Source organism: Staurois parvus, unplaced genomic scaffold (genome assembly GCF_062004578.1).
Source record: "Staurois parvus isolate SC_StPar_1 unplaced genomic scaffold, SC_StPar_1.0 ptg000210l, whole genome shotgun sequence".
Lineage (NCBI taxonomy): Eukaryota > Metazoa > Chordata > Amphibia > Anura > Ranidae > Staurois > Staurois parvus.
The window spans coordinates 2,877,653-2,898,837 of record NW_028318006.1 but is presented as its reverse complement, the minus strand read 5'-3'; the positions used below and the strand labels follow the sequence as shown (position 1 = coordinate 2,898,837).

At 39.7% G+C, this 21,185-nt stretch overlaps 1 protein-coding gene across 1 annotated transcript in view; it reads right to left on the bottom strand.

Annotated features, from left to right (window-relative positions):
• HMCN1 (hemicentin 1) overlaps positions 1–21,185 on the bottom strand; it is a 468,291-nt gene that overhangs the window by 227,373 nt on the left and 219,733 nt on the right. The window contains exons 43-50 of the mRNA XM_089678830.1: positions 20,881–21,003; positions 18,235–18,396; positions 13,949–14,230; positions 10,932–11,099; positions 10,644–10,757; positions 5,728–5,811; positions 3,153–3,344; positions 1,930–2,103 (exon numbers count right to left, since the gene is read on the bottom strand). Of these exons, the coding sequence (XP_089534956.1) occupies positions 1,930–2,103; positions 3,153–3,344; positions 5,728–5,811; positions 10,644–10,757; positions 10,932–11,099; positions 13,949–14,230; positions 18,235–18,396; positions 20,881–21,003 (1,299 nt within the window). The remainder of the gene's footprint in view (positions 1–1,929; positions 2,104–3,152; positions 3,345–5,727; positions 5,812–10,643; positions 10,758–10,931; positions 11,100–13,948; positions 14,231–18,234; positions 18,397–20,880; positions 21,004–21,185) is intronic.

The window sequence follows — 21,185 nt, the reverse complement described above, 5'->3', positions numbered from 1 at the left end:
TAGGATGTTTACCTTGTGCTGATTCTTCTTCTGTTGGTAGACATTTTCCTCCATCCATGCCTGTCCACCCCTGCCAGCAAAATCTTCTGATGTGGTCGAGATTAATACAATTGAGGGGCCATCACAGGCTCTCATAAAGAGAACCTGACTATGCCTGCCTTTTCCACCCAGCTGTTCCAGTCATAGAAGTCATTCTACAGCTTCAATGAATAAAACAGGCTGTATGCATGGAGGGGGCAGACCTATCAATCATCCAACCATCCTCTATTCATAGATTGTGCTTCATCCCTAGAAGTTGTATTATGACTTCTATGAGGCAGAAAGGGCAGGCATAGTCAGGTTCAATTTGTGAAAGGTATTACCCCCGCTGCACTAAGAGATTATGGTGGCAAGGATGGAGTAGGCATTGATGGAGGAGAAAACACATCCTTTATGTGCCTTGTGCTGATGTAACTGTTTCTTATTTTCGCTACACTTAGTCTCTAAGGCTTTGCAAACAAATGTATAGACCAAATTATATATATATGCTTCAAAAACTAAATTTTACGTGTTTTAAAAACTATTCCTAAAAAACACTCAAAAATCACTAGGATATACACCTCTAATGATATGTAAGAAAATTCCTTATAATTATGGTTGCATTGTGTACAAACATATGAGATAAAATACTGTACAGTACCTGTATGTCCCTAAGCCAGATAAGGGGGTAGTGTTTTATTTACTCAGATGGAGTTAACATCTTGTATGTCATGGTCCCATACTAGTTTGTAAAGGATTGTAAGATTAGTTAACACCTGGACATGGAAGCCGCAATAGTAAGATGTCTGCCAATAGTGCCCCTTACGGCTGGTATTCAAACCACTTCATGGTTTCTCATATATCCAAAACTGTTAAAAGCAATGTTCTCTGATGTAGTGATGGTGCTCCATAATCAAATATAATGTAAGGTGACTTAGCATGTGTTCTCTTCATTATCCTTTTTGGATATAAATCCTTTTTGCTATAAATCAACTCTCATCTTATAACCAAATAAAGTAGATGGCCATATGTACAGTACATAATCGCAGAGTCAATAAATCATGCAGTGTGGTTTTCTATACATTAACAGTGGTATAGTCTTGTAATTTACAGATACTCTGTGTATGCACAAATTTTAGGCACATTTCTCCCATAAAGTGTGTTTCAAAGCAGATATATGGTCTACGCACCATCTACACAAGGGGGTGCTTAATTGACAGTCAAATATCAAAATGTACATATAGTTTTGTACAAATCAGCATCTATCAAGTCCATACAATCTATTATTTATTATTTCAGGTACATATATAGCACCGTCAATTTACACAGCGCTTTACAATCTAAGTTCCCTAACTCACAATTATACATACACACACTAGAGCCAATTTACCTACCAGCATGTCTTTGGAGTGTGGGAAGAAACCGGAGTACCCACAGCAAACCCATGCAGGCACAGGGAGAACATGCAAACTCCAGGCAGGTGGTGCCGTGGTTGGGATTCGAACCATCGACCCTAGTACTGCCAGACCAAAGTGCTAACCATTTAGCCACTGTGCTGCCCAATCTAGCACAAATACATGAAAGCACAAGTGGCAGTATACGATGTGTAACACTATGGCAGACAATTAGATGACCTTTGATACTGTAGGTATCAGCTGCTGATATAGGTACCGGCATAAGGGGTAAAAGCCCCTCAGGTACTTATCAGTCTCTATATGATCCCTGATGATTTTGAATATCCTCACCAGAAGGGCAAACAGGAGTAAGCCTTTGCTTACTTTTCCTACTCAATTAAAAAAAAAAAGTTCTGGCTTTAACAGTTTTACTGATTGGAAATAGTAATCAGAAAACACTGAAACTAGGAAAACAGGAACATATGTAATTTGTAGTTTGAAAAGGTGACAACATTACCTGGAAGAATTCTCATGTTATCCTTGGACCTTATTTGTTGTCCATCTTTATACCAGGCTATGGTGGCTGTGGGATGGGAATGAACTTCACAAGCCAGTGATACAGAGCTGTGCAAAATTACACTGATATCCTCAGGAGATTCTTTCGGTTTAGCATCAGAGATTACCGGATATACTGTGAAATAGAATTTTGAAGCTTGTTCAAAGTTGAATTGTTGCAATAATAATACAAATCTTAAAGCTGAACCAGGGGCGGACTGACCATTTGGAAACTCAGGCACTGCCCAAGGGCCCAGGGTCAGTAGGGGGCCCCATGAGATGCCCCTGGTACCTTTTTCATAGGCTTTTTTGAGTTTGGACAAGGACACAGGGGACCCATGATCCCTTATTGCCAGGGGGCCCCATGAGTTGTCAGTCTGCCCCTGAGCTGAACTCCAGACCAGGGGCGGACTGACAACTCAAGGGGCCCCCGGGCAATAGGGCATCATGGGGCCCCTGTGTCCTCGTCCACACTCAAACCACACCCAAAAAAGCAGATGAATAAGCCTATGAAAGGTACAAGGAGCATCCCATGGGGCCCCCTACTGACCCCAGGCCCTCAGGCAGTGCCCAAGAGCCCAAATGGTCAGTCCAGCCCTGCTCCAGACAAATATAAAAAGACACAAATTAATACAGCTCGCTATTCATTATTACATCAATAAATATATTCATTACAATGCAAGCAGTGTAATTACCTCAATGTGTTTTGATATAATCTCTTCTGTACAGAAGAACTGAGAGAGGGGGAAGCAGTGCAAGGAAACAGACAGTTGTGTTGAACTGCTGATGCTTTAACCAGGGACATGCTGACAGAAGAAGAGAGCAGACAATGAGAAGAACTCATTGGAGTGAGTCTTCTCATTTCACAGTCCAGTCATAAGATGGGTGGAGAACTGACCAATAAAAACTGCTTAACTGCAGTACAAACAATTTAGGTCTCTTCCCCTGCCAGACAGGGTTGTGCTGTGTGGCAGAGCTGCCTAAATGTCGGCCCTGGATGGACTTGAATACTAATCCTTTGTCATTTAAAACAGTTCTCTTATAATATACTGTATGTTATCTGTGCATTTAGCTGCTTGCCTGGAGTTCAAGTTTAATAAGAATTTGCCTTTTCATGGAAGATGAAAATACATCAAAATACAACTATTTAAATTAATTGGCTTATTCATATTCTAATAAACTTACCCATTACAGAAAGACTAAAGCTTCTGCTTTTATCCCCTGCCAAATTCGAAACAATGCAAATGTATCTTCCTGTGTCAGTTTCCATGGTACTGATAATTTGAAAGTGCTGGCCGCCATCTTTAATACGATGATGGTTGTCCTCTTGTAATGGCTGTCCATCTTTTAGCCAGGTTATTTGTGGTACAGGATTGCCTAAACAAAGTTACAAAGTTACTATGGCAGGTAGAAATTCCTCATGTAAATGTGTTTTACAGTTTATTGCAATTAAACAACTTTGCCTAACATGCATTGTAGATTGTGGTTTACAAGACTGTAGACATCAAACTGCCAGTAGGCAGACATATCTGGGAAGAAATTGTTTTGTAGATCACTATCTGTCAAACATAAGCCAAAACCTTGCTTATATCCCTTGTCTATATTGCTATGGTATACATTAACTACAAAGAGAGCATAGCTATGTCTTTATGAGCACCTTGCCTATCTGTGCCGTAGGTTTACCAATGAAACAGAATTGTTTGAAGCACAGCCTCTCAGTTAAATAATAGTAAGATTGACAAAAAGACGCTTGAAAACTCGTTATAAACTTCAAAGGGTATATAATATAGTCATTATCATAACAATAAAATAATAACAAACAAAAAACTGCCAAACATGCTAACATTAAAAACGATTAAAAAATATAATTAATATAAGGCATCTAAAACAGTAAAGAACCACCTCTACAAGGAGGAAGCAATCAAATACTCCCTTTGTGCCATATCCTATATTTATGTTTCAATATTTTTATTAAATTTTTCAGAGAAAAACAATGAAGTGCGATGTGGTTCATTCATACAGTATTACATTAGACGATATATAGTTAAACATTTTTGTTGTTGTTCCACCCAATGGTAGATGGAGGTGTAGAACTTGTTTAGCAATATCATCAGAGGTATTCATATATAGGAACCTTGGTGGGGAGTTTGGTTGTTAGGGGGGTTTTGGTGGGGGGGTGGGGAAGGAGAGAATATAACTGGGTAATTGATGATATACAAGTCTTGGTTTGGGCGGTAAGTCAACTAATAAAGTGTCATCAGGATTGTACAGAACATTTTGGGTGCTTTAGCCATTGGGTCCATTGGTTGTTAAATTTGTGATAGGAAGAAGTATTAATTGCAGATAGTTTTTCCATTTCACATTGGGTGTTAAGGTCTGTAATTAATGAAGTGATTGAGGGGGTATTATTTGTGTTCCATAATCTGGTAATGTTAATTTTGGCGGCAAAGAGTATGGGTAATAATTGTTCGGGAATGAGGAGGGAGTATCTTGATCCCGATGTGTAGGAGTGCTAATGAGGGTTTCGGGTTTAACAAGATTTTGTTTATTTCGGAGATTAATTGAAAAGTAGTATTCCAGAAGGATCTGAGTGACTTACATGACCAAAGGCATATCCTATATTTAAAAACACTTTCAGCCAACACATATCCCCTGCTTGAATTTCCCAAGCACAAGTCCATGGCTACTAAATTATGCTCTTTTTTGATAAAGGTAATGGGTTTCTTGTTTTCTTTTTACTTTTTTTTTTTATTTCTTTTACTTTTATATCAGTACCACCCACTGAAATTTTATTTTATTATATCTATTATACATCTTTCTCTACACTTTAGGACACTTTCCAGGAGCTTTTAGAGTTGGAGGCCTAAAGGGAGCTTTTCAATTTCTGGCTTAAGATATGTGTCTCAATAATAGTAGCAGGGTTTAGCAACAGTCAACTGAAACCGTATATTTTTCTTTTTGTTTGTACACCTGTGGCCATTGAGGTGCTTGGAATACCTGAATCTAATGATTTGCAGGGGTGTCTCAATTCTGTTGTCAATATAGTGTATATATACAGTATTTGCGCTCATTGGCTACTTTATTAGGTACACCTTGCTAATGCAAAGAATATATCCCCCACACCATTACACCGCCACCAACAGCCTTGATACAAGGCAGGATGGATCTATGGTTTCATGTTGTTTACGCTAATTCTGACTCAACCATCTGAATGTTGCAGCTGAAATCGAATGCCCATTCTCTTCTGACCTCTGACATTAACACGGCATTTGTTTCCACACAACTGCTGCTCACTGGATATTATCTATTTTGTGCATGAGAATCCCAGTAGATCAGCAGTTTTTCTTGGAGTCTCAGCTAATTAGCTGCATCTTCATATTGCATCAAAGGCTTTTGATGAGAGTTCTTCCAAAGTCTCACAATTCAAGCTCCATCACTTGTGTGCCTCTTGGGATCACTATATCCCTCTGACTATAGAGTAATCTCCATAATCTTGTATTTCTGCTTTATAGAGCCAACATGAGAATATATTTTTAGACAGACCAGTTACTGAATTTGTTCAACAAACTCCTCTCATCCCAGTACAAACTGCAACCTAACCCCCAGCACATATTCCTGACTTCACCGATTAATTCACTGACAGGTAGGTGCATTTAGCACAGGCACATGAGTTTCTGTTGTTACTTTAACATTTTTTAAATAATATTGTCATTATATGCACAGCTGTACAGGTTTCAGAAATAAAACAGTCTTTGAATACCTGTTGCTTCACAGGAAAGGACAACGTCACTTTTTTCTTTCACCTTTATATCTTCCAAAACATCTCCTGTAAGTCTTGGTGGCACTAAAATCAAAAGTTTATTTTCATTGTTAGCTTTATAGAGGTAAACAGTCAGATAACACAAAATATTTTCAATTATACACCAGAAAAGGTAAAAATCCTGTGGACTTTTCAGGTACCCACGCAACAAGGCTGTAAATTAATTGGTTTTCGTGAAAGTTATAGCGTTTACAAATGGCGGTATATATACTAAGCTTTTTAACAAAAATTATTTTACTAGTAATGGCGGTGATCAGCGACTTATAGCAGGTCTGCGGCGGGCATTCTGACACTGGGTTGGAACTGACTTGGTGTCACTGACATTTCCAGTGACACCAATACGGTGATCAGTGCTAATAAAAAGCACTGACACTGTACTAATGGCACTGGGCATGAAGGGGTTAACATCTGGGTGATCAAAGGGTTAACTGTGTGCTGTGTGTCATTTTACATAATGGGCTGTGTTTGTGCTTCACTGTAAGCACTCTGCTATGCACAGTCATGCAAAGCAGTGTGCTGGAGCTGACAGGGGAGAAAACTGTCTTGTTTACAAACAGTTCTCCCCCCACCCCCATTGGAGAAGCTCGGCAATCACTGGGCACAGGCGAGTAATCACCGTCTGGGACCCGGTGATTGAAAGCCACAGCCGCGAATGGCGATGCAGGTAGGGTGCGTGCATGCCTCGAGCGTGCCCCCTACCCAAAGATGCAAAATCATGTGTATATACATGATTTTGCACACAGCTGCCGCCCTATAGCAGTATTTCTGCTATGCAGCGGAGCTAAAGCGGTTAAATAGCTGGCAAAATGACAGCTCCCATCAGCTTCACTTTGCTTGTAAACAAAGTAACTGGGGATTCCATTTATCTATACCAGACTGCTAATGAGGACATCCACTCAAATTTTATAGTAGACCTTTCCTGTCTGGTAAGGATGTTAAAGGGGAACCCCATGCAAAATCAAGAAAAAGCACCGTGCCCCCAAGAAATCAATACCAGATTCTTATCCAAGCCTGCATCATAACAGGCTGAGAAAGAGGGGAGATGAGAGTGCTCCCCCATCCTGAACCATACCAGCCCACATTCTCTCAACATGGAGAAATTATCTCAACAATAACAGACTTGCTGGCCAGATCACCAGGTGACAATAAAGGAAGAAAAGGAAAATAATGAAGCCACCACATCAAAGAATTGGTAAGCCATAATATATTAACATCCAGGATCATTGTTTATTGTAATAATTGGCATAGCACAATAATAGCAATGTACAAATCACTACAAGGGAATACAGTGACAACAGTATCTAAGCACATGTAACAGGAGATACAAATCAAGGCATTGCAACCGCTCAAATGCAGAAAGGACAGGGTTCACATAAAGGAGGGGGGAGAAAACTCCCCAAAAAGGTATCAATTACACTGTCAAAGTTAATGCAACCAATTTAAAGAAAACAAGAAACAAGAACAAGATAACCTGTTTATTGTGCCATCCACAGTTGCCAAACCTCATATTTTCCAGGACAACCCCTAATAATATATGTCAGTTTTTACATAGGTAACACTGCATCAAAAGAAGCTTCCCACAAGGCCATCAGGAAGGCGGGGGGGTCTAATTGCACAATATCTCCTTTTTTAGTGTAGCGAGGCCTTTGCTCATCATGCTGTATTCCCAATAATGCAAGCTCAAGGGACAGTGAGAGGGACAGCTGTAGACAGGCATTGATACAGATGAACAGAATTGCCCCCCTCTAGGACAGGCCCAGAACATATGGAAATAAGTGCTTTCACATGTATGACAGCAGGGACAGGTAGTAGATCTCTGTGGGCAGATCCTTTGCAATCTCTGAGATGTATACTACACTTTGTGCAAAAATTGTGTCTGTATCAGTTTATCTCTGGAGGAGATAACCAATTTGGAGCTATCCTCAAAACATTCCTCCCAGGACTCCATATCCAAGGTGGGAATATTGTCCCACCACTTATCCCACAGCTTATCCATTTTGGAAGGATCCACACTAAGGAGAGCCAAAAAGAGGGAAGTAAAGGATTCCTGTGCAAGAAGATCCTCTATTGGATCAGTCTCCAGTCCAGGGGGAGTAGGAAGTTGTGCTCACGCTGCATGGCACAATTGATAGTATCTAAAGTACATCCAACTAGGCAATCTGTGTTTAGTAGAAAGATCCCTAAAAGATAGCAAAGGAGCATAATGTCTCTAAGCATCCTAACACCGTAGCGAACCCACACCTGGGAGTCTGGCAACTGTCTGAAATGGGATAAAGACAGACTACCCCACAATGGACAATATGGGGACCACTGACTGGGTTGTAGAAAGTGTTTCCTAGCTGCAGTCCAGACATGAAGCGTAACCCTAGTAGGGAGTGGAAGGGAAGTATAGGCCCGAGGGCCTCTATACACAAGATTGCTAATTTCCATAAGGGAACCCAACAGGGCTGCCTCAAGGCATTTGTCCGAGACCCCATAAACCACCATCTCACAGTTACCAAGACAGCTGCCCAATAACAGACCAAAAAGTTAAGCAGGGCCAAATCTCCACAGTGTACCAGCAACTGAATCCTCACTTGCACAACTGCAATTTTACACTGCTTGTACTGCTTCATCTTTTAAATGTTTATAGATTTCAGTGTGTGACATTGTCTGATTGTATAGTATAGAAAATGTACTGTATATAGTAACTAAGTGTGTAGCAAAGACTTACGTATGGTGCTGTGGTTTCAATGTATGTGTGTGTGTACATATGCATAAATGTTTATCTATGTGCAAAGTATACTGCACATAGATAAACAAAAAAAAATTGAAAGTAGCTACAAATACTGTAGATGCTTAATTTTAAAAAAGGACACTTACCTGTCCAGGGATCCAATACTGTCCTTACCCGGGCCGTTTTTCACTGGTGTTTGGGTCCCTGGCTCCAGCATGTTTATTTGTGGAAAGCCGATTGTGAATCCTTGCGGCTTCAAAATGGGCAAATTGTGTTTTCCCCATGAAATGAAAAGAGGGAAATGTTGGCTTCCCTGAGTGTTCCTTACCTATTTGTCCTCTAGTGCAGAAGATTGACCAGCCTTCATTGCTTAAGGAGTAACTCCACTTTTCCTCTCTTCCCACTTGCTGGTGGGGTGATCCTTTTCCATGCTGCACCCTGTGAACGGTCTTGCAGCCTCGTGGGACCTGTGACATGTTCCAAGGGGCTACAAGTGCGGGGTCCAGCTTCTGCTTGGATTGCCTAAACAATCCAGGCAGAAGTGGGAGCGAGTACCTGTCAAAACTAGGTAACCGCTCCTTAAATAAAAAAAAAAAGTGTCCAAAAGTTGAAAGGGAGGAGGGATAAAAGCAGAACTTCCCTTTAGGGGTGAAGTGCCACTTTAAAAGCACAAGAACATTGTATATTTTCTGAAAGCAGAGGCCCTGTAGAATAATAGGATAGTAGTTGCCGTTTCTTATGTTGCACAATATTTGGACAACTGTTTACTAAATGCATATTTTCAGGAAAAATATAATAAAATGAGTATTATTGCAAACACACTTAATATAATACCCATTTTGTTTTTGTAAAATATAAAAGGTTGTGTTGATTAAATAGATATCAAGCATGTTAAGTCTTAAAATTGCCTGTGATATTGCGAAAAATTATGGTACCTGACATTTGTGGAGATACCTCATGTGTGGTGTAATTGTAGTTTGCATTTGTGAGCGTGTGCTGCGCATCAAGGGTTATACTTGTTTTTTTTATATATATAAATGTTAATATAATTGTTTTTTTACTTTTTTAAATATATATTTTTAACTTTATTGTTGTAATAAGGGGGCTAACAAACGCCAACTTGATAGCATTGGGCAGGTGTCAGGTACTCTTTTTGGGTGCGTTGGGGGGCCTATTAGACTCAGAAGAGCCTGGGAAAAATTAAGAGACTGTGCCAGGTTAGGGCTCACCACCCGCACTGTAAAAGTGATCAGGTAGCTATACAGCCACCCATATCAATTTGATTTTACAGCACAAGCCAAGCTAAAGAAGCAGAGCACAAGTTTAAACCTGTTATTGTTGCCATGTTATTGCTGCCATGAGACCCTTTACTCTCTGGACATAGTATGTACATCCAAAGAGATAAATTGGTTAAACTGAGGGCATATTCTTTGTATGTCTGTATACACTAAGCCAATAAAGCTGATATTGATTCTAAAGTCTCATCTAGGATTCAAACTTAAGACAGTTACCTGATTAGACCAAAAACAGTAACTGTGTTATATCTTTAGTAAAGATGAAGACATTAGTGACAAAAATGTATTTATTTGTTTCATTAAGAATCAAAATTCTGACAATATTTTAGGTATTCAGAGATTCGGATGTATCCAAATTTCTGAGTCGCAATAGTAACAAATTTCAAAGAATCCAAAATAATTTATAATTAAACAAATTATCTGAATTCAAAATAGAAATATATCGCAATAAATACAGTAAGGTATAAAAGTGAAATAAGATGATGATTGCTAAAACAGAATAGAATAAAATAGAGCAAAACAGAATAGAAAATAGAATAGAAAAGAAATGAATAGAATAGATTAGAATAGAAAAAACTAACACAATATAATGAAATTAACTAGAATATATTAGAATAGAATAGAATAGATTAGAATAGAATAATATAAAATAGAATGAATATAGCCGTCTTCCGAAATTCGAATTTCAAATTTGAAATGAAACTGAATATATGAAACTAAATCTGAAAATGAGTCATTCAAACATAACGAATATGACGAAACAAAATTATTGACTTAACAAACAAATACGAAGAAACACATTTTTTTTTTAGTAGAAAGCTCTGCAGCAAAAACCAATCACGTACCTAATACATTGAGGTGGAACTCTTTATTTTTCACTCCAGCAGCATTGGATACAACACACTGGTATCTCCCAGCATCAGAGGGGGCTATGTGCACAAATCGTAAGGTCATACCACCTGTCACAGAATATATCATATCATTTAATGGACACCAGAAAGTTAATTAGAGTTAACCAAAATAATTTCAAGACCAAATACTGTACATGTTGCATATGGGTTGATACTGTATATAAAGTTTACAACATAAAATTGAATTTGTCAGAGGCTTTATATGGAAATAAACTGAAATACCTGACATCACTTGGGGCATATTGTTTGGGTGGATGGGCTGACCATCTTTGAACCATGTTATTTTGGGTGGTGGGATACCTGATACTTCACATGTTAACGTCACTGGATTTCTCTCCACTACACTTACATTTTCATGCTCTTCCAACAATCCCAAAATTCTTGGAGGGACTAAAAACAATAAAAAGGACGAAGATTCAAAATGATTACATAAATATAACATTCACGTATTCTCACAAATTTAACGTTAATTTGCAGCAATCGTAACGAATCAATGAGCTACAAATGCTTATTCAGCAAATACTGTAGCATGTGCTATTTATCTTTGTCTGGTTTTCTGGTATCACCAATCACATCTTCCAAAGGCATGTTTGAACCTGATTGGTGACTGTAAAAAAACGTTTTTTTTATTTAGGAAAAGTCCTCGCTTTTCAGTGCTGATCATTCAGGTTGTACACCAAGGTCTGGCCCACAGGACGTCCTCAGCAGATTGGGGATGGAGGGGGAGAGAGCATTTACCATCCCGGTGGGAAGCTGAAATCCAGTCTCTTAAAGGGCCAGTAGCAAGGAAATAGCTACTAAGGGATAGTGGTGGACAAGCAAAAGATTTACTAATGTTTAAAGTGCTTATGACCTATACATGGGTCAAGGAAGAAGGTGAGTGCATGGCTCACACATTGGTGATGGGAAGCACTTCTCTTATCTGTTGGGTGAAGTGAACACTGTGTTTTGCTGTAATGCGAGCGCATATGTTTTGTGCACTCAACCTTTAGCTTTAATTTAAACAGCGTTGCACTACGATATATATTTTTGTTTTTTATATACACGTTTTTGGAGTCATGATTGAGTGAAGAAATTTTGGATTCATCGCCACGTGAAAGGATTCACTTCTGTAAAAACGCACTTGACCTATTATAATTTGTAGGTCAAACTTAAAGGTGAGCAGAGAGAGTATCTTGCGCACAAGCACGTCATCTGGAAAGTGATTGTTAAACGCACTAATGTGGGCATTCTGTGATTTGGGAGGTGGACATTTAATTGGAGTGTGGATTTATCTTGCATGGAATTACTGGAGGAAATATTTTATTTCATTTACATGTCTAGATGAGGAGTTAGCGCACTACACCTTCTTGTTTATATTTATTATCTATACTGTTGAAGTATGGCTGAACCCAGTGTGTCAGAAGTATCAGGAGGCTTGCAAGGTGAGGTCAACCATTGGGGACAAGCATTACCAAGGGGACCCTGCAGGAGCAGCGCTACATACTCTTTTGCATTAAATTAAAAAAAAAATGAGTCCCTTTGCAATTTGGTTCCTGTGTATTTGTGTGACTATAGATACACTATATTGCCAAAAGTATTGGGACACGCCTCCAAATCCCTAGATTCAGGTATTCCAATCACTTTCATTGCCACTTGAGTGTAACATCAAGCATCTAGGCATGCAGACTGCTTTTACAAACATTTGTGAAAGAATGGGTCGCTCTCAGGAGCTCAGTGAATTCAAGCGTTATACCATGATAGGTTGCCACCTCTACAATAACTCCATCCATGAAATTTCCTTGCTACTAAATATTCCACAGTCAGCTGTTAGTGGTATTATAAAAATGTGGAAGCAACTGGGAACAGCAGCAACTCAGCCATGAAGTGGTAGACCATGTAAAATGACAGAGCGGGGTCAGTGCATGCTGAAGCACACAATGCACAGAAGTTGCCAACTGTCTGCAGAATCAATAGCTAAAGACCTCCAAACTTCATGTGGTCTTCAGATTAGCACAACAGTGCATAGAGAGCTTCAGTGAATGGGTTTCCATGGCCAAGCAGCTGCATCCAAGCCTTACATTACCAAGTGCAATGCAAAGAGTCGGATGCAGTGGTGTAAATCATGCTGCTACTGGATTCCAGAGCAGTGGAGACATTTTCTCTGGAGTGATGAATCACGATTCTCTCTCTGGCAATCTGCTGGACGTGTCTGAGTTTGGCAGTTGCTAGGAAAACGGTACTTGCCTGACTGCATTGTGCCAAGTGTAAAGTTTGGTGGAGGAGGGGTTATGGTGTGGGGTTGTTTATCAGGGGTTGGGCTTGGCCCCTTAGTTCCAGTGAAGGGAACTCTTAAGGCATCAGTATACCAAGACATTTTGGACAATTTCATGCTCCAAGCTTTGTGGAAAGAGTTTGGGGATTGCCCCTTCCTATTCCAACATGACTGCACACTAGTGCACAAATCAAGGTCCATAAAGACATGGATGAGCAAGTTTGCAGTGGAAGAACTTGACTGGCCTGCACAGAGTCCTGAGCTCAACCCGATAGAACACCTCACAAATGAGCTACTGAAAGAATGGTCAAACATTCCCATAGACACACTCCTAAACCATGTGGACAGCCTTCCCAGAAGAGTTGAAGCTGTTATAGTTGCAAAAGTTGGGCCAACTCAATGTTGAACCCTATGGACTAAGACTAGGATTCCATTAAAGTTCATGTGCGTGTAAAGGCAGGCATCCCAACACTTTTTTCAATATAGTGTATTTCCAATACCAGTCCATGGGAAGTCTGACCCATATGGCATACTGTATATTAAAGCAAAAATATAGAAAGGGGAAATACTCTGCATGGTACATTTAAAATTGTGCATCTGGATTAACACCCTTAGGCTTAGGCTCTGCATGTAAAATTTGTCATTGGTGTTCTTCAAGACTAATATTTCATTTATTTCATAATTTCTAGATTTTTCAAGGTACACAACACAGGTTTGATGTTATTGGTTTTCTAAAGAGATAACACAGTATTCACATTTCCCTTTTTAGAATTCAATTCTCTAATAAAAGCTTTTTATCTTGTTTTATAGAGGAGGGAAAGGGGGAGGGGAACATGTCTCACCGCTGATGCAGCTATGTCTGCAAACTGAGCTTCAGCTATATAGCCCTGTCACAACATGCATTTTTCAGCAAAACAGTTAAGGTTAACCTAGCAAGCCTTAAAAACAGCCACTGTATAGAGAGATAAATCAAATGGTTACTTACCAAAAACCTTTAAATCATATTTTTTATCAGCTTGTCCAGCCACGTTTACTGCTACACAAACATACAGTCCAGAATCTGAAGCCTGTGCCTTTTCTAAATGTAACTGTCTTCCATTTCTGAGGATTTTAAATCCATCCCCATTATTTAAAGGAATTCCTTCTCTAAGCCAAGTGAGCATTGGTTGTGGGCTTCCACTAGGGTCACATTCCATAGTCACATTATTTTCTTCAATTACTATAACATCCAAAGGCACAGCTCCACTTCCTGATATACTGGGATGTACTGTATCAAAAAGTACAAGAAAAGCAAAAGAAAAACAGTTTAGGATTTAGTTGGCTAGCGGATATGAGTGAGTACACCTATATAACCCTGGCATCAGGGAATGCATTAACCAAGGAGCAGGGCCCTCCTATCCCTCTTGTATTGAACTGTATTGTTGCTGTATTGTCTCCCGTTATATTGTAAAGCACTGAGCAAACTGTTGGCGCTATATAAATCCTGTATTATAATAATAATAATGATAACATGCTAATATTGATCTGAGGTTTGCAATCTAGAATAATAATTTTCTGTATTTATCTAGTTTCAGCAACCCTAAATATAACGTGCCACTCTTCCTTGTTTTTCATTATTATTCTCATCTCGCTTCACACAATAGCAGACTCATTTTCATTGATCATGTGAACGACATTTCTCAATAGGCTCTACACTCTCTCCACAAAGTATATAGGTTCATCATTTTATAACTTCACACATAAATCCATATTTTAATAAATATGAATCCATGCAGACAGACAGACAGAATTTTTCCATAAGCAATACCATTTAAGTTTACATGCTCATCAACATCATGGTCTCATTCAGTTCCGTACAGTTAAGTACAGCTATGTACAGTTGCAAGAAAAAGTATGTGAACCCCTTGGGATTACGTGGAGTTTTGCATGAATTGGGCATAAAATGTGCTCTGAACGTCATCTAAGTCGCAACAATAGAAGAACACAGTCTGCTGAACATAATACTACACAAACATTAGATGTTGCCATGGTTTAATTGCACATAACATGTAAACATTCACAGTGCAGGGAGGAAAAAGTATGTGAACCTTTGGACTTAATAACTGGTTGACCCTCCTTTGGCAGCAATAACCTCAACCAAATGTTTCCTGTAGTTGCAGATCAGACCTGCACAACGATCTGGAGTAATTTTGGACCACTCCTCTTCACAAAACTGTTTCAGTGTAGCAATATTCTTGGGATATAAATAGTAAAAATATGCAGCGCTAAAGATAAATGAGTAACTCCACAATGCTAAAGAAGTCCGATAAATTATGAAGCTTCTAGGTTAGCATAACGTATTAACGTGACTTCTGTGATAAAACAATGTCTGGAAGACTGGAATGTTCGTGACTCTTGTGGTGATAAACTGAGAGTAGATTGCATTAACCGGATACATATGCAAATAAAGCATGGAGTAATTAAGACCTACTCCTAGTACTCTGGAAGTAGGTCACTGGATAGGTGGTTGTCATCTCCAAACTTGCCACTAGGTGTCATATCTCCCAGGTCAGGCAAAGGTAGGAAATCCACAGACAGCAGCAGCAGCCAGATGCGGTGTTAACCAAGGATATCAGCCAGCAGCAGAGCAGCAGACCAGGATATGTATAGCCACCTTCAAAAAAGGGGGTCCGGGCTCCCTCAATGAAAGAAAAGGAGCCACAGGCCAGAAGCTTCGATAGTGTAGCAGGGTTTATTGATAGCATAAAAACAAATGTAGAAACCACTTACAGAATAAGTAAAAACGTTCACAGCCGTCCAGCAATGGCCATGCAATAGTAGAGGATATCTGGGGGGCACCTCGCTGACGCGTTTCGTGCACTGTGCACGTTCTCAAAAAGGAGACTTCTTTAGCATTGTGGAGTTACTCATTTATCTTTAGCGCTGCATATTTTTACTATTTATGTACCACTTGAAGTTTTAGAGGTTTACTTCCTATGTCGGCTGCTATTTACCCCTTTCTTTACTGACACCTAGCGCTTGTTCTATTTATCCTTTTATCTCTGTGTATACCTCAATATTCTTGGGATGTCTGGTGTGAATCGTTCTTTTAAGGTCATGCCACAGCATTTCAATCGGGTTGAGGTCAGGACTCTGACTGGGCCACTCCAGAAGGCGTATTCTGTGCTGTTGCATGCAGCCATTGTTTTGTTGAATTACTTGTATACTTTGGGTCATTGTCCTGTTGCATCACCCATCCTCTGCGGAGCTTCAGTTGGCGGACAGATGGTCGTACGTTTTCATGCAAAATGTCTTGATAAACTCTGGAATTCATTTTCCCACCAATGATAACAATCCATCCAGGCCCTGAGGCAGCAAAGCAGCCCCAAACCATGATGCTCCCTCCGCCATGTTTTACAGTGGGGATGAGATTTTGATGTTGGTGTGCTGTGCCTTTTTTTCTCCACACATAGTGTTGTGTGTTCTTCCCAAACAACTCAATCTTGGTTTCATCTGTCCACAGTATATTTTGCCAGTAGTGCTGTGGAACATCCAGGTGCTCTTTTGCAAACTTCAAACGTGCTGCAATATTCTTTTTGGACAGCAATGGCTTTGTCAGGAATGGACTGGCCAGCAATAGTGGGACTCAGCTGCCTTATGAGCTGCAGTACCAGGGCTGGCCAGCGGGTGCTCCCAGCAATCAGAGACTCAACCTTGCAGCCAGTCAAACACCTGGAACTAATTATACTGGTGTATTTAAGGGACATTCAGACCTGCAGACTCTGCCTTGGTGTTGTGTTTCTCTTGGGCCCTGTATCCTGTTCCTGCTCTCTGTTCCTGTCTGATTCTCTGCTGACCCTGCTCTGATCCCTTGCTTGTCTGACCATTCTCCTCTGCCTGACCCTCTGTACCACGCTGCCCGCTACCTGCTGAACCTGGCCTGTGACCCCGACCATTCTCCGCTTGCTCCCCCTGTACCTACCTGCCCGACTGATATTGACCCGGCCTGCGTGACGACGCTTGCATTGTATGTACTGTTATCTGTGGGTGGTTGGTTGGTTTGTTTGCACTGTGTTATGTTTTAGTATTGCACTGCGTTTATGTTTGTATGGTTAGTGTTAATAAATTACATTGTTTATAACATATCTGAAGTCTGCATTTCCCTGCGTCAGTCACACACCTCTGGTCATACCCGGAAGCTCTGACAGGCTTCCTCCGTGGTGTCCTCCCATATACTCCATTCTTGTTTAATGTTTTCCTTATTGTAGATGTGTCAACAGAAATGTTAGCATGTGCCAGAGATTTCTGTAGGTCTTTAGCTGACACTCTGGGATTCTTCTTTACCTCATGCAGCATTCTGCGCTGTGCTCTTGCAGTCATTTTTACAGGATGACCACGCCTAGGGAGAATAGCAACAGTGCTAAACTTTCTCCATTTGTAGACAGTCTGTCTTACCATGGACACATGAACATCAAGGCTTTTGGAGATACTTTTGTAACCCTTCCCAGCTTCATGCAAGTCAACAATTCTTGATCGTAGGTCTTCTGAGAGCTCTTTTCTGCGAGGCATGGTTCACATCAGACAGTGCTTCTTGAAACCAGTAAACCCAAAACAGGTGTGTGTTTTTTAAGGGCAGGACAGCTGTCAGCAACACATCCAATATCATCACACTGATTGGAGTCAAGGTTGGCTCACTCCTGGCTCCAATTAGCTCTGGGAGAAGTCATTAAGCTAGGGCCTCACATACTTTTTCCTCCCTGCACTGTGAATGTTTACATGTTATGTGCAATTAAACCATGGCAACATCTAATGTTTGTGTAGTATTATGTTCAGTAGACTGCGTTCTTCTATTGTTGTGACTTAGATGACGTTCAGAGCACATTTTATGCCCAATTCATGCAAAACTCCACGTAATCCCAAGGGGTTCACATACTTTTTCTTGCAACTGTACTTCCCAGGGTTCAGATATCTTTGTAACCGCAGAGTTCATTACATCTCACATGACAGTGATAAATGGCATACATGGGAAGAAATACTAACTCCTAATAATAGTGACAATTAAGAGACTTCTTTTAAAAGGAATTGTGTTGATAATTGTCATTTAGTATAACTCTACATTTTAGGCTAATCAGAGTAATCACTTTGGAAATTGAACATTCATTATCATAATTTGTTAACAACAGAGGGTAACGTTTTATAGTCTATTTCCACGTGTAGTAGTCTTAATTTTACATTCGAGGTAGAGATCTATTTTTACTGCTAAGTACTTATGTTCTTTTATACGTTACTTACCATAAACCTTCACATTATATTTTTTTGTTGCATTCCTCACTGTGTTGGAAGCAGTGCATGTATATGATGCTGCATCTGATTTCATAGCAGCTGCAATATGAAGATGTCTCCCTCCTGAAAGAAAACGAATCCGTCCTTTGCTGTCTGGTGTAACCGGCGTATCTGTAAAATGCAATAATTAAATATTCTTCTTGCTGAAAACAGTCATATTTTTAAAGATCTTGGCACTACAAAAATCTATCTTCTATGTTGTGATTTAGTATTTCAAACAATTTATGAGAAGTACCGTTTTTACTGTTCAGCCTTATGGTAGTTTAAATGTCAATTACTTTCATACTACTTTATGAAATTCATCCTTTTACGTTATTTTTGCTAAATTTCCTCATTTTTTCTGTTATCTTATTATTGCAGGTCTTCCATCTACAGGTCCCTAAGGGACCCCTTTGGTCACCATCAACAGATAATTGCTTTGAAATATTGTATTTTGCGCATTGCATGTTTCAGCCCGAAAGGGCTGCAGTTGATATGGGGGAAAAAATAGATGTATATTTTTCTGATCTGGCTTGTAACTTCTTTCTTATGAAAAAACGAATAAACACTATTGAAGAGAAAGAAAAATTGGGATTTCCATGAGCAATTAAATAATTTAAATCCCTGTTGGCGATGATAGAATATGAAGCCTTATCACCCAGTACTATCATAAGTGTAGGCAATTTAAAGCAACTAAGTTTTCATTCAGCAATGTATGGTTAATATACTGTATAAAAACCTAATACAGTACTGCCCCCTTCCTTATTTTAAAATTTTTTTGCAGATTTTTCATACTTAAATGATTCAGATCAATGAGCAACTTTTAAGATTACACAAAGATGACCCAAGTAAATACAAAATGTAGTTTTTAAATGATGATTTCATTTATTAACCCCTTCACGCCGGATCGTCCCGGCACGAAGAGGAGTTCCTGCGTCGGGAGGTGGGTGGTACGGGGCATGGCTTAGTGCCATGTGGCCGCCGTGACATCACGTCATGGCCAGTCACATGATCGGGAAAGGTCCTGATCAAAACAGCGGACCGGGACCTTTCCGTGAGTACCTCACATGTGTGCTGGGAGCGCGCAGGGTGCGCGCTCTCAGCACATATGTTTTTTGTTACATGAACGCAAATGTGCGGCTGCTCGGCGCCTAGGTCCAGACACCGGGAGGCCACACATTTGCATGTGGCCAGCGTGAAGGGGTTAAGAGAAAAAGGCTGTCCAAACCTGACTGGCCCTATGTGAAAAAGTAATTGCCCCCTAAACCTAATAAACTGGTTGTACCACCCTTGGAGGCAATTAAGCATTTGCAATAACTAACAAAGAGTCTTTCACATCACTGTGGATAAATTTTGGCCCACTCTTCTTTGCAGAATTGTTTTATTTCAGCCAAATCAGAGTTTTCAAGCATGAATGGCCTGTTTAAGGTCAAATGGATTTATGTCCAGAGTTTGACTAGGCCACTCCAAAACCTTAATTTTTTTTTTTGAGCCATTCAGAGGTGGACTTGCTGGTGTGTTTCGGATCATTGCCCTGCTGCATAACTCAAATGCACTTGAACTAGAGGTCATGAACTGATGGCCAGACATTCTCCTTCAGGATTTTCTGGTAGAGCGCAGAATTCATGGTTCCATCAATTATGGCAAGTCATCCAGGTCCTGAAGCTACAGGGCAGCCCCAAACCATCACACTACCACGCTATTGGCCCAAACGTCTTGGGAATAATCAAAATGTAATTTGGCAAATGTGAGATTAGCCTTTGTGTTCTTTTTGGTCAGCAGTGGTTTTTGCCATGGAACTCACTAGTGGATGACATTTTTGCCCAGTCTCTTTCTTATTGTTGAATCATGAAAACTAATCTTAAGTGAGGCCTGCAGTTCTTTAGATGCTGTTCTGGGTTCTTTTATGACCTCCTGGATGAGTCATCATTGTGCATTTGGACTAATTTTGGCCACTCCTCAGAAGGTTCACCAGTGTTCCAAGTTTCTCCATTTGTGGATAATGGCTTTCACCATGGTTCGCTGGAGTCCCAAAACCTTAGAAATGGCTTTGTAACCTTTCCAGACTGATACATGTCAATTACTTTGTTTCTTATCTGTTCTTGAATTTCTGTAGATCGCGACATGATGTTTTGCTTTTTTAGATCTTTTAGAGTGGTTAACTTTGTCAGACAGCTTCTATTTACAGTAAGCGATTTCATGATTAAACAGGTCTAGCAGTAATCAAACCTGGAATTGGCAAGTGAACTTGAGCTCAACTTTCCAAAAAAATTTGGTTAATTCATGAACTAGCAAAGGATGGGGGCAGGGCAATTACTTTTTCACATAGGGAAGGCAGGTTTGGACAGGTTTTTCTCTTACTTAATGAGATCATTGTTTAAAAACTGTATTTTGTATTTGGGTTATCTTTGTATAATATTAAACTTTGTTTGATGATCTGAATCAGTTAAGGGGGCAAATACTTTTTCACAGCGTTGTATATGTAATAAGGCTTTCCCTAAATCTTGGTCCACTGCTTGCGAAGTAAATTCAAGTGTACGTTAGAAAGATTTAAAAAATCAGTAGAACAATACATGGAATACTTCTATAAATGTATCCTTCAACAAGTGGCCATACCATTCTTTTTCCAAGTCAGGGCTGGGGGTGGAATACCGCTAGAATCACACACAAGGCTTATCAGTGTTCCTTCAATTACTGTAACATCTGATTCTTCAGCTGAATCTTTTATTGCTGGAGGAACTGAAACACAATGAACAAGACAAGTATATATACTTTTTACTAACGCTCTCGATTATCATAAGAACTTTGATTTTTTGTCTCAACACAATTTACTGTCTTTATAACATTAATGAAAGAATGCAGTCAAAAATATATAATAGTAAGCTATATATTAGAACAGCAATCCTTATTTTTGTCAGTAT